The sequence below is a fragment of the Sceloporus occidentalis genome, unplaced genomic scaffold, assembly GCF_023333645.1.
Source record: "Sceloporus occidentalis isolate IW3139 unplaced genomic scaffold, rSceOcc1.0.p SCAF_37, whole genome shotgun sequence".
Taxonomy (NCBI): domain Eukaryota; kingdom Metazoa; phylum Chordata; class Lepidosauria; order Squamata; family Phrynosomatidae; genus Sceloporus; species Sceloporus occidentalis.
Genome location: NW_028317017.1, coordinates 4,541,152 through 4,555,888, shown reverse-complemented (window position 1 = coordinate 4,555,888; position 14,737 = coordinate 4,541,152). Strand labels below are relative to the sequence as shown.

Genomic DNA, 14,737 nt, shown 5'->3' with positions numbered 1-14,737 from the left:
GATACCACACAGACTAATTAATCCCACATTGAATAGATAGCAAGTGACAGCCGTTATTATCAAACCAATTAAAGATGTTTGCAGTCCTGTCACATGCTCTTCTACGATAAAAAAAACCTGATGGTTGTCTGTGCATCTTTTCACAGGACCTGTTGTTCAGCGTGTGTGCTCTGAATATCATCTCGACAATTGTCTGTGCCTTGGCTACTGCGATGTGCTGCATGCAGATGGTTTCTACAGATGTTCTGCATCTGGTGAGTAACAGAGTGTTAATGCCATAGAACAGGACTAACATGTCCTAATCAAGATTTATATTATTCATTGCAGATGAGAAGTTAACACACAGGTTTTTAGGGCCTATAGCTCTGCACAGATACAGTAAACATTGATATCTAGGTGAATTGAATTCCCAAGTGAATATACTGGTTGAATGCCGTGGAGAAAGGTATCTTAGCATCGGTTTCTGAAGATTCGTATGACTATTCCTCGCATTTTCTTATCTCTGCCCCATTGTTAATGGTGATCTATCCCGTATTAATTGCCATATATACTTTACTATGATTTGGTTTTAATTATGGATAATTATATATAGTACTGTGGAATTATTTTATACCATTCGTAGTGTACTAGTGTCCAATTGTCCTCTGGTAGAATGTTTTTTTTATTAGAAAATATAAGAGTAGAATATAAATTGTTGCATAATAATAAGTTGGTGTTTAGTTTATGTTATATATTATTTTTGTCGTGTTATAGTCGTGTTAGGACAACCATTGATCAAAAGCTTTATTAATCTAGAAGATTCATCTTTATAATAACATGATGCATGACAGCACCACTGTCAACCCTGTCTGATTATAAGGAGATAAGACCCTGATGTATTGTAGTTTTATCAGTTATGCATTGTCTAGCAGATTGGAATTAAACAAATATACAGCAAAAGCCAACTGAAAAAGATACATCATCTGCATGCTGGGTAAAAGTTATTATAATACAATGGGATGATAGAGGATTCAAAGATGTTAATAATAAATATATACTTTTATATAAAGTGCTTTCATAGCTGAAACTGTTTTATACACCAATACCGAGACACCCTTACACTAGCCAAATTAACCAAATAACCGATGCAGGGGCATACCAAGATACCCCTACACCACTCCAGGTTCTGAGCCACAGGCCAGCTCGAAACAAACTAATTGAACCAAGTCAAATAAGTAAAACCAAATCAAAACCCACTGTACAAAAACAATTATCCCCAACTATCCCCGCCGCTGTGAAATAACGGGGTAGACACCACCACAACCCCACTAATTAAAGGGAGGGAGGGTGGGATGAGCCAGATTTAGAAAAACAGTTAAGTGAGGCTCTTACAAAATGGCTCCCACTTATACACCCTTAATGTTAGCCACACCCATAACAACATTGGACCAATTAAATGAAAATCACTCCTTCATGCACACCCACTAGCTCTGTCAAGGCCCACTCCACTAAGCTGCGCGGCACCATGGGCTTCAATAGATAGATTGCCTCCCTGTTATACAGCAGAGTAGCTGTGCACCCTCCAGGACCTGTGCCGTAGGTCTAGGACAGAATTCTCCACTAGGTGCTGCACAAATTATAATGCAAGGTCCCCTAAATATTTCAGTCAAACAAAGTCCAAGCAAAAAAATGGGGATTGATTCTTATGTTTTATAAATGTTTTCGTAAGTGGCATAACTAAAACTGAACGACCATTTAACTTTTTTAGTATCACCTAATTCTTTGTGATATATTTAAAAAGTAATAGTGCAAGTGACCAGTATACCCTATAAAATAGTGTGCCATTAAGGAACTTCAAGCAGTGAAGTGAATGTCAGTCAAAATTAAACAAAGTTAATTACTGTAACAAAGTAAAGAAACTGGAGGAAGGCATATTATATCAAGAGAAAATTAATTCAAGATTCTTGCTGTGCATGTGCTTATGAGCTAATTACATCCCCTAAATTGTGTAATGAGGCAGCAGTTGGTTGATGCACACTCAAATACATTGAAGTTCCTTCTGCCCATGATAATTTTAAGCACCAAAGATCCATTTGCATATGCAATGTTTGTTTAGTAGCTTGTCTACGAAATCTTATTGACCAGCATCTGCCTTTATTCCTTCCACAATTATGGAAATTTCTTTCTAATCCACAAATACTGTTTACCAGAGCCCAAAGTGACGGTCTTATTTTTAGCTGATCCATCATATACCCATAGACACATTGTTCCCGGCAGGTCCAGCTTATTTCAGCAAATCAGAGAACATTTATTCACTTCATTACATAAATACACATGCAGGGTTGACAGTTTAACAAATTATCAGTGGAGTTATCCTATACTGTTAATGAAAGTGAAATGTATTGTCATTGCTGACACATGCTGTCTACTCAATATTATAAGATATGAATATATATATATATATATATATATATATATATGTCTATATATACCTTAGACTGAGCATTGTGGTTGTTTTGGTAGTGATGGTGGTCAACAGTCTGGCTTTCACTGATTTTAGACAGATTAAAAAGCTAATTTTATGGCCAATCAAATTGGGGGAGGAAGATGTCACAGAAAGAGCCAACTGAGGGCCAATTGGGGGAAAGGAGTTAACTGCAAGCACGGCCATATTGCCCTCAAACCACATGAGGGCAAAATGACAGCACTTGCGGTGACGTCCCCTCTCTCAATTGGAATATCGGGGAGGATTTCAAGATCAGGAAACATGGGCAGACTAGATGGGCCAAATCTTATCTGACCTGACATTTTATGTTTCTATGTCTTAGTAAGATGTAAGTAGTAGTATGTAAGCGTGAATGTGTATGTGAGTTAGAGAGAATATGTACGTAAAAAATGTGTGCCATTGTGTATGTGGGTTGCTGCTGGGTAGAGTGGTTAGAGTGACTGGATGGGACATTTTTAGTGTGAGGTTATCCAGGGGTTGTCAATTTGTCTATTGAATAGACCGCAAACTGAACCCCAATCGCATGGTTTGTTATTGTCAGTTGAGACACAACAATCCCAAAAGAGTTTTTCATTTGGTCACACTACTTTTATTTGCAGTGAATAACAATTTAACAGAATAAGCAAGTACATCCTGTAGCAAAGCTGATGTTGTCTGAATGTTATAGATGGAATAAATAATGTTCTGGTTCTGTTTGATTTTTTATTTTTTTTGTTTCAGTGAAAATAGAATGTCCCCATTATAAGATTAAAGGCATTGAGTTCAATAGTAGACACTTGTCTCTGACATACGCATTTTTCAGCAGTGGTAAAGAGCCACTGTCCATCTTATCACATCAATACATTTGTTACCTAAAGTGAACATGTCTGCCAATCTGTTGTGGATACTATATTCTTATTTTACCTTTTAGCTAAAACAGATCACAAGCAGTACCACAAACTTGATTGATATTAGCAATAAAAATAAATGAATATTGCTTCACTTGGAAAATGTTTTGTACAAACATTTAACTGTATCTCTCCTGAACAGATAGAAAGGAGAAGAGACCTCCAAGTTACAAAGATGCTCCCTGAGCATCTTTAGAGGATACACATTGCTACGGCCACTATATTTACCAAAACAGCTTTGGCACACAGAAATATAGAGTTCCATTGAGAACTTTGTCTCACTGATCCTCGGAGGACATAAGCAAACTGTATAACACAACCTCATAATGTAACATTAAAATAAATGAATAAATTAAATTTGAAAACACCGGTGTGTCATTAATCCAAATGTACAGTCCAGTGGTCCATAATAACTGTCTTCTGGGTGTATTAGCTTTGTCTTTGTGGTTATGTGTTTATAATGGAAATATTCCTTCTATTAAACACCTCTGCCACCTTTACATACTATAAAATAAAAATCAGAATTTGTGCAGATCTCTATTTGACATAGGTATAGGTGTATATTTGCTAAATTGTGAGTGGCAAGTGAGCCAAAAAAATGTAATCTCACAGAGCTACCTGCATTATGAAGGGCCATAAAAAGAAGGAACTAAAACTTAAAAGTAAAAAAGCTACCAATACACAAAACAAAGATGCAAATCTCTGTAGGGGTTAAAATGGCTGCTCAACTGTAATTTGTTTTAAAGGGCAAAATAGTCCTTTAAGGAGCACTATAAGGAGTTTGATGAATCACTCCCACTCTATTAGCACTGTGGTTTTATAAAATGTTTTACATGATCCTGAAATATAAAACGGCACAGTAGGACTTTTAGATATTACTGGAAATTTACACTTTATAAGTCACAGATGAAGAGTTTGAAATGGCATTGTTTCATATTCATATTCCTTAAAATGAAGTTGAACTTTTGGAATATGTAAATACATCCCACAGACATCTGCATAGAGAACATATGCAAGATACTTTATCACCAAGATTAAAAGCATCTTTAGCATTAATGTCTCCGGCACAAACCCTCAGTGGTAGGATAAATCTGCTAAAGCTGTTTAAGGCCCTTAGTAAGATTATTCTTCTGTTCAAAGTCATCTCTTTTCATTCAAAATCTACAAAATGAACTTTTGACTTGACTGATAAAGGGGATGGAGGTATGTAGCCATTTACTGGTGATAACAATATAAATCTTTGCCATTCTGGAATGTGTGGATTACATAAAAAACCATGCCCACCAGTCTAGAGTAGGACATGAACTATTTTTGCAAATGTGTGTTATGTGTATACAAGCGTGATTATCCCCTCCACATTCAGTTAGGTCTGTCTTACTTAAGATGACCCAAAGGTCTGCCAAATACTTTAGATATAACATCTTATCTAACTAAAAACCATGTACAATACTTTACATTTAAGTGAACAATGGGAAAAGTAGAACATTACAATCAGTGTTTCATTGTAGGGAGAGGATAAGAACAAATACTGATTATTATACACTAAGGCTAGATGAATTTGATTGAGAATTATTTTATTAAGAAAACTGTAGTCGGGCGTCATGTAAATCTGACTTTTAGAACATGCTCAAGCCTTTATATTTTTTTTTTACATTTAAGCATTAATGTGTAGTAATGTTTAAAAGCACAATCAAAGGTAGGTGGCAAAAAAGTATGTTGACTTGACTTAATGGTATAATGTCATTACATAATGGAAGTAATGGTTAAAAATGGATATGCCTTGTATGAATCTTAATGTCTTCTTCTTTGTTAATATTAACTAATTAATACTTTGCTGATAAAGCAATATCTGTAATGACCACAAGAACATAACATTTAGCGTTTTGCGTGTTTTGTTTATTTTTTGTGTCAACGTCTTCTTTTAAGATAATTGTTGCTCATTAATTTTTGAAAATATGCTTATACAGTAAATTAAAAAGTGCCCTGGTATTTAATAATCGGAAGAAAGGTGTCTGAAATATTCCAAAATTATAGCGAAAACGAGCAAAGATCAGAAAATGCTTACTACATTGTCATATTGGCTATAAATCAAAGTGAAGTCAACAGATAGCAGCACAAACGTGAACTGACTTGTTCAAACGCAATATAAAAATGCCGTAAGCAAATAATATTAGCTCACTTGTTCCTAAAGAGACTTGCTTTAACAGCCAATCTGCTAGTGATCCAGCAAAAGTGACATGACATCAGGACCTTGCCTGTGGGAGAAGCAGAAAGCAGTGTTCTCAGCCACGAATTGTGTTTCATCATAGAAAGATGTCAGGCACTAGGGTCAGGGGATCCACACTCAATTTAATCTCATGAAAAGCCCCTGCTGTACTATGCTGTAGTTTAACTTTACATCAGGCTGATTACATCTGTTTTTCCCCTGTAATTGAAGTCGTTTGTGAGTATGACTTCGATCTCAGCACTCCGCTGACACACTCATGTTCTGAAGCCTAATGCAAAATAAATAGATGGATGGAGAAGTATCGTCGTGGCCGGTGAAGCATAGATAATTACGTTACATAGATACTGGCTAATGGAAAGTATGCTAATTTAAAAATATTACCAGTTAGGTTGATAAGATTAGTTACGTCTGCAAATGAGCACCGATTGGATTCCTCAATATTGTCAGCAACGAATACAATGAGTCTTTGGTGCATTTATGTAAATTTTTGAATTGAGTAGGTTTAATGGCTTTTAGATCTGGTTAACAATAAATGGACACTGCATTTACCAAACATGGTCTTATTTTTATTAAACATATTTCTAAGAATGGGAGTACTAACCTTTATTTGTTAGTGATGCAGAAATAACATCTAGTTATATACTGATAAAATGATGGCATGTGGTGACCATTAGCATGTAACTCAGGGAAACATACTTCACGTTGCGTGATGATTAACGTCAAAAGGGTGTACTAAACATAGTTCAATAGGGCCAGTGTGACATACTTAATTTATTATGTAGTGCGTTTATATATAAATATAAATATATTAATTATTTTGGAATGCATACAGTGGAGAACTGGAGATGAATTGTCCATAGTGGAAGAAGTTAAAGAGTTCTTATCTGTAATGAAACTTAAAAGAATAAAGATCAACTGAAAAAGTTAAAAATGCAGAAACAATTTATGAGAAAAGAAAAAAATAAGTGAAAACTTAAAGGCTTAAAGTGAAGATCAAAACAAGTAAAGTCTAGCAATATACAAAGTAAATATCTATATATCTCCAATCTTGTTGACTGTGTACTGTGTGGTTGCTATATGTTTTTGAAAATCCCTTAACAGTTGATATAAAAAAAGAATAAAATACCATATATTTTCAAAATGATAACTTTATCATATGTGTGGTAGGAGAACCTCTAGCCAAAATACATTAAAGTCTTAGTAGTGTTTATATTTGGTGTCCCTATTTGAAAACTGCCAATGATACCTGTTGTGGTTTATTACTTTATCACTGGAATTCACTTTGATATGGCCCTTAATTGTAATATCGTTAGTGTGATGTTATCCACAGTGGGTCTGTATCAGCATTTTGTCCAGAATATTTAATGAAGTAACTGAAATCTAACCTTTGGCCTGTTGTATTGTTCAATAGCACTGAAGTTTAGTTAACTAATATAGTTTAAGACCCAAATTATAGTTATTATGCACATACTGATTGTCTCTGTCTTCTTTCAAGTTTTTGCCACACAGAGGGCACCCATCAAACATGGATTGTATGATGCCACATGGAGCTATTCTTCACCAGACCCTAGATTTTGATGAGTTTATTCCACCTATTCCACCTCCACCATATTATCCACCTGAGTACACCTGTACCCCGGTCATGGAAGTGCAAAGGTAAGTTACAGTACTGCATGCACCAGTGGTATGCTTGTAAAAATGTGTGTATTTATATATATATATATAAATACAAAATGTGTTTTGACCCCCCCCCCAGCACTCAGTGTGGGTTAGGGCAGTGATAAGTTACAGTTTATTTTGTATGGATTACTCACAGAAGTCAAATATTAACTTAAAACATTAGAATTAATAGTATTTTCCTCCTCAGGGGACTTCACCTGGATTTCCCACACTCACCATTCAGTGCTTTATATGATGTCTCCATAAACAGTCCTGGAATTTTATACCCGTCTGAGCTTCCGCCACCATATGAAGCAGTTGTTGGGCAAACGCCTGCCAGCCAGGTAAGAATGATTGTAACACATTATAACATAAGTGAGTAATCTTCCTCAATTCCATAGCATTCATTGCACAGCAATAAAAATATGTCCAGTTCCAATCCCTGGCCACATTCATATATTTTTAGCCTTATAGTATGTTGAGGTTTGATGTCTCACTCAGTGCCTCCTTGCTTCATGAGTCCTACATTTAAACTTGCTAAGACAGTAGTCCTAAATATTCTGTAGTGTGAAAGGGGGGAAAGGTACAGTACTGAAAATTGTTCTAGATACATCCTTTGCATCATAATCCACCCATCAACAGAGTGCGTAAAGTGGGACAGGTGCTATTAAAATGAAATACACTGAGTTTGCTCTGTGACTTTTTGTTGAATATTTGCCATGGACGACATTTGAGGCTCATGAAAATTGTAGTCTATTGTTGCTTCTGTGCAACTGAACAAGACTATAGTTCTGGGTCCGTTTTGTAGATCTTATGGTGTATAATGTGCTTTCCTTCTTAATGTGACACCACCCTACATGCACCGTTACATGACAGGCGGAAGGATAAAGTACTCTTGCCTCTACTATATATATATATATATATATATATGAACCTTATGTTAATAAGGAGAGAGATCAGAAGCCAGGGCAGTAATTAACATATCTATTATGTACTGCATATAAACGTCTGAATTTTCACACTGTATTGTCATTTTCAATTCTCAAATTCTACATATTGTTTTGAAGAGCTGTAAATGTCAGCCTGTGTTTCTTTTAATGCTGTTTTACCTTGGGAGAAAAAAAAAGAAGCTTTTGGAGAAAATTATATGTTTGAGAGTTTGAAAATCTCCTGGAAGGCTGCATTATTTTATGAAGAAAAAAAAAACATGGCGTAATTGTGTGGGAGTGTACGGCAGGCTTTCTGCCAGACTAATTGTGCGTTATAAAGACGAGTAAGGAATCAAAGCTGACTCGCAAGTTCTGGACTTTGTATATTATCTAACCCTGAGGGGAGAGGGAATTCACAACTGGGTATGAAAAATGATGGAATTCATGCAATCTGCTCTAGGCCTTTCCTACAGTGAAGAGACCACGTTCCCCAAGAAATCGCCTTATAGTGATTGACATCAAGTGCCAAATACATTATAGAAGGGAGCTTCCCCTGAGGGCATAATTACCCAAGCAATATGCAGACTAAGTCCTAGTAAATCAGTGTGCCAGCACCTTGTCATACTGTGGGCTCCTACCCAACAAACTGTGCTGTGATCTTCTTTTTGGTAGTCTGATGAACGCAGCCAAAGTAATTAGCCCAGCAAGCAGTGATGCATTGTTCTGCTCGGTTACATATGTACAGTATTACAAAAAAACTAAAGAAAATAAAGAATGCTGAATTGTTTCTGAGCATTACGTATGTAAGACTAATGTAAGCAGCCATGAGTCTCATGAGTTAGGTCATCATCATCGCAATGGCTTAGAAATGGGGTGGGGGAACCTTTACAGAAATAAAAGGAAGTGGGTGCAAAAAAACTGTATTTAATGGGTATCATTCTGGCTATTTTATTATTTTAGAATGCTGGATGGAATCATTCTCAGCAAAACCAAGTGTGTATATTTTCTGTTTTGCATATTACGGTATGTGAAAAAACATCACTTGTGGGGCTGCTGTCATCAACAGCTGGACAACCTCCGGTTACCTAATCCTGGAGGCACATACCACAACAACTTTATTTAAAAAAAAGAAATTAGTGGAAGTTACTGTCCAGGCAAATCCTTACACAATGTTAATGCAGTGATGGCATAAACATACATGAGATAGGTAGGTGACTATCCTGAATATAAGAGAAACCAAAGACCAGATGAGGTTTGAGGTCAAATTGTGTAAGATCTCTTTAGTCATGTATCAACATTTTTTCTTAAAGACATTAACTTAAATTAACCAACTTTAACTAATAAGAGAGTGTGTGCCATGCTTAATTTATTATTTTTATGCTTTTAGGTGTGATTAAGAATATTTTGAGATGTATACAGAAACTATTTTCTTGCAAATCATTTTAGCTACAACAAAGCTTGTGATTGATTATCCCACTGTTGCAGAATATTCAATTTTCAGCTTGGCGTTCTGTCTAAATGTGTAGCACAATGTCTGTGTAATAGAATTTAGTCATGCATCTTAACATATCAGACATCTTATTAAACCTCAGATTTGTACGACACATTACTGAGCTAAATTTCACATGCAGACAGCTACTGACGATCCCTTTGTAAAAATTGTCTTTTGCTGATTTCAAATCTGTGGCAAAACATTTTCCTATTCCCCTTTTGACTTTGTCGAACGACACATATTGATGTAAAATTCCACATGAACTGAAAGCTTTTTTCCCCTAATAGCTTTAAAATAGCGTGTCACATTTAGTTTTATGAAAGGCCAAATTTAAATTAAGTCTTGGATGCAAGTGCTGGCTGAAAGTGATTGATGAGTTTTCATGGGACCTGCCACCGGTTTTATGAGATGCCGGACGCTTAAGTGTCCTCAGACTGAGCCGTGATGATGCTTCTTGCCAAACATGACATCCTCTGCGTGTTCTCCTGACCTTGTCACTGAACACTTTGTGCTTTATTTATGGTTCCTATATATAGCATGGATACAGTTTGAACCTACATTTTATTTTATTTTATTGCTCTGTGGATTTCAACCTGGGTTTTTTTTCAGGTGGTGGAGGTTGCAGGTCACAAGGTTTGATCCTGGGTAGTGATTATTGCCTGCACCATAAAATGATGTAACTAACTAAGATGTGACTGAGTACCTGTAGACCTGGGTAGAAATGTAAAGGAAAAGTCAATTTTTTTAAATTAAGCTAATAACTTAGGTATTTCCATCTTTTGTTTTAAATCGCAGACTAACTAAACCTGCCGACCACGCCATTTTGTTCTAATTGCAGCAGAACTAAATGTGCCAACTAGGATTGTTTATTTTAAAGGTATATTGGCTGAATATATGGATAATAAAATACACAGACAGTTGTAACATAAAGTGATGTTCTTTACTTAAACATCTAAACGTTAAAGCAATATATCTAAAAGGGTAATTTAAAATGAGAGTTGACACAAAATGAACACAAAGACATATGTTTAGTTACATTAGCAATTACTCATGGCCTTACCAAACATACAATTACCAGAAATAAACCATCTTGCCCCAAGAGACCCAGAGGCCATCTTGGCCCTTGGCATCTGTGCAAGCTCTGGATCTTTTTTGTCAGGCAATCTCTTTCCTGTTGAATGATCAACCCATGATGGACGTCACACTAGCCCTGGCTAATTCTACCTTTTTTATAGACTCAGAGTATACCTGTCGTAACACCAGATAAAACCTGGTCATATGGGAGGTGCTTTTTAATGAAAATGCCCCCTGCTGACCATGAGGTAGGCTTTTGTAGTTCTCCATAGACCATGTGGCCTATTATTGCCAATCGGGTTTGGTCAGACATTATTAACAAGTAACTAACTCTCATGATTCTCAGGACAATCCTCATTGTGGTGTTGTCTGTATGATATAGATCACATTAAAAAAAACATATCCGTTACACCATCTTTTCAATAGTCCCAGATTTGCTATCGCAGTCCGAACTAATATGATTGCCGTTTACTGTAAACATCCCTGTTGGGACTTGTAACTCTCTGGATGTCCAATGCTCTAAAAGCTTTCACTCTATGCCAGTATTTGATGGTTCATGAGCAGAATGCCTTGTGAACTCATGACAAGGTGTCGTGTGTTGTCTCATGTCCTGTGAAAGGACACCCAAAGTTTGTCCCCATGTTCTTGAGAGCGTTTCTTTGTGAGGATGCAGAAACTCTCAACTTGATCATACATTTGCCAGTCTAGTTGGCTAGTATTTCATACATTAGCCAGTCTAGTTGGCAAGTCATTTCAGAGTACAATCCTGAACCTTGCTTCTAGAGAATAATGCATTGGGTGCTCATGAACATACCCCCAATACATGTACATGTGTTTGAAATGTTTACCTGAGCAAAAAGATTTAGGGAAATAGCTAAGGGATAATACCTAAGAATAACAAAATGTTTTCATATTTTGTTTAATTGCCAGTTGATACAAATGTACTTTAAACTAGTGTCATTAGAAAAAGCTAATTTGCCCTTGCACATGGGAGGGGGGCAGTGGTAGGCTTGGGGTTTTATTCCTTTCACTGAAGAAATGAGGGGTTCATTTCCATACATTCACTGTCTATTTGGAAGGGCCAACAAGCATTTGGTGTCTTCAAATATTATCTCAGTTAACATTACTTAGCAAGTAGGTTGTAGGAGCTTGTATGACTGGCCTTTGAAGTTTTCTTTAAGGCCTATTTTCATGTAAATAGACATCTGGCTATCTTTTATTATTTTACAGTTTGTTATATCTTTTATACCCTTTCTGTTTTAATAATGTAGTTTTAAAATCTCTCTAATTCTATACAAGAAAAATAAAACCCAGACTGTATTCCAGCATTCTATTTTTTTCTCAAGGTGCTTCAAAACACTTACTTTCCATTGTGCTGTAATAAGAGGAAATAGACTATATATATATATATATATATATATATATATATATATATATATATATGTATAACAGGATTTTTTGCAAGTGTGTATTATTCCCTAGTTGCAGTTTAAGGATACTGTCTGTAAAAAGCTGTTTGAATTGGCTGGAGTCCAGTCTCTCATGTTATAGACAGTAAAAATGAGGAGTCCATTTCCATACACTATAAATGGGCTGATTGCCTATAATTCTAGCTCCACTGCAATTCTCATTTTCTTTCATTTTAGTCTTCTCCCTTCTTTGTCTTTTTATGTATTTTTAGAAGCACTTCTTGAATTTCAAGAATACATATTCCACATCTGCTGATTTCCTCTGATGTATTCAGCTCGATGCTGTTCCCTTGATTGAGAGCAAAGGAGCCATTTCATATGCTCAGTCTGCGAAATTTAAATAGGATTGCCTATCACACGTGGAATGATCTCGCACTTAACCTGAATCACCGCCTAACTGAAAGGCTGGATGAGTTGTATTTACTATTTGCAAAGAATAATCCAGAGTGGTTTATGTCTTGATGTTATATATTCAGTATATTTTTGTTTTCTTGAATTGATCAATGTAGCTTTAAATGACCTTTTAAAGAAACACACTATGTTGGTTGATTCACCTCTGGCTGCACAGGGGTCCTTAGCTACTCATTCCTAACTCTTTTACCCTAACAGATGCTAACATTTAAAATAATAGGAAATATGTAATTATGGAGAGATTGGAGTAATCCCATTTTCACGGCTCCAGTGTTTTGAATTTAGTTAAATAATTTTTTTCAGCCCTCAATGACCTTGTATGTTTTTAAGTGTAAAGAAGTAATCCTAAATTAAGAAGCAGGGGTTTACACTGTGAGTTCTACTTCCTGAGTTTGTTCATTTTGTTTGCATTAAACTACAGTACACAAAATTCAGAGATAATCAGAAGTAATAGTACTTTGCTGTACTAATGTGAACATTTACTGAAGAATGTGCAACAAAGTGTAACAGATTAGTAGGCTACTTTGAGCGCTCTCTTCTTGGTAAGTTTCTTTATGGAGGGGTAGGGTTAGCCTTTCGAAAAAGAAACACCGGCACTCCATGAAGACACATGTAATCAAATAAACGTATAATGTAAAAAAAAAATATTTTATTAGGATGCTTCATCCCATATATATAAAAATATGATGCCGCTGCACCCGTCCCTGAAAGAAAGTTTTACTTCATGTAAGGAAGGTTTACTTTACTGAGAGGGTGATAGATTGTGGAACAGCCACCTAGCAGAAGTAGCTTGAGGTCTACAGACCCCCTGTTTTGCTTTTTTTCCCCTTATCTTTGCACCTCTATATTATGAGTTGTTGTATTGGTTGAGGTTTTTAAAGATAATATTAACTTTAGTTTTACAGTGATAGGAGGTAGGTTTTTTCACTGTAGATATCTCTTGGATTGCAATGGTTATTCATATACTTTTTTTCTTTTGCTGTATGTAACCTCTTGCACCCTGTGCTTGAATGTTCCCTGGAGAGTTTGCATTTGCTAATACTTGATAAGCAGCACCAGTTAGATTTATTGGACTCCTCAATGCTTGGGTACCCATTTGAACCTTAACCACATTTTCTGGGAACACTGCCATAAATACTAATCATAGCTTGTTTAAGCCTGTCTGACCCTAGAAAAATTAAGTCCCAGAAAATGTGTGAGAGGGAAATGAGTAAAGGAATTTACGGGGGGGGGGGGTTGCCATTTGTTTTTGTTTGTTTTTTGTGGGCCCTCCTTGTTATCAGAGATTTGTACGAATCCAAAAGCACAAGTTTATTGTGGTCAGTATGAAACCTCTGGAACATCCAACTCACCAGGAAATGCTTAAATGGGATAGTATAGAATTGACTACCTATCGTTTCTTTCTGAGTAATAATATCACCTAAAGATCTTGATCTCAAGGCACCAAGCAAAGACAATTTATTTGGCCCATTTATATACTTGGAACAGGTTTCATCTGCCACTCACATAAACAAGAAACTACAGTGCATTTCTTAATAGCTTGTGTACACTTAAAAGAATTCTAACTTTTTAATGGATATTCTCGTCAACAGAATAGCAGATGTAGTCAGATTAAAACTACTCAGCGGGTGATCCATTCCCAGCTATCAGACCACCCCTGGTGTTAATCTTTACTACTGCAGAAAGTCACTGTGGTATTCTTGCATAAAATCAGTTTATTCAGACTGGATTTTTTTTTACGTTAAGAAAAATGAATACATTTCCCCTCATGCATTTGCAAAAGGGACACAATGGAAACTTAAAGTGACCTCTCAGCTATCGTATGCATAACGCTTAATATCATATGATACAAAAGCAGGCAATGGTGTTGCTATATAAACTCAAAATGTTTCCTAGAGGTTTTGTGTTGTTGTTAGGCCACTGGCCAATAGTGCATCGTACTTACCCTTGCTGTAGCTCTAGCTGTGGTATGTCTGTGTGTGTGACCTCATGCTGGATACATGCGAAACAATGCTATAAGAGTGTAGCAACATAACGTGTGGACATGTGTATTCCCTGTATTTTTTTGTCAATGCATCATCAGTGATCAAAGAGGACATTTGGG

The 14,737-nt window shown here is 36.1% G+C and overlaps 1 protein-coding gene across 1 annotated transcript in view; it reads left to right on the top strand.

The window, feature by feature from the left end:
* The window catches only part of LOC149297761 (protein ENTREP2-like), a 337,214-nt gene that overhangs the window by 289,387 nt on the left and 33,090 nt on the right, over positions 1 to 14,737 (top strand). Inside the window, exons 5-7 of the mRNA XM_089488325.1 lie at positions 147 to 254; positions 7,095 to 7,255; positions 7,467 to 7,602. Coding sequence (XP_089344451.1) covers positions 147 to 254; positions 7,095 to 7,255; positions 7,467 to 7,602 — 405 coding nt within the window. The remainder of the gene's footprint in view (positions 1 to 146; positions 255 to 7,094; positions 7,256 to 7,466; positions 7,603 to 14,737) is intronic.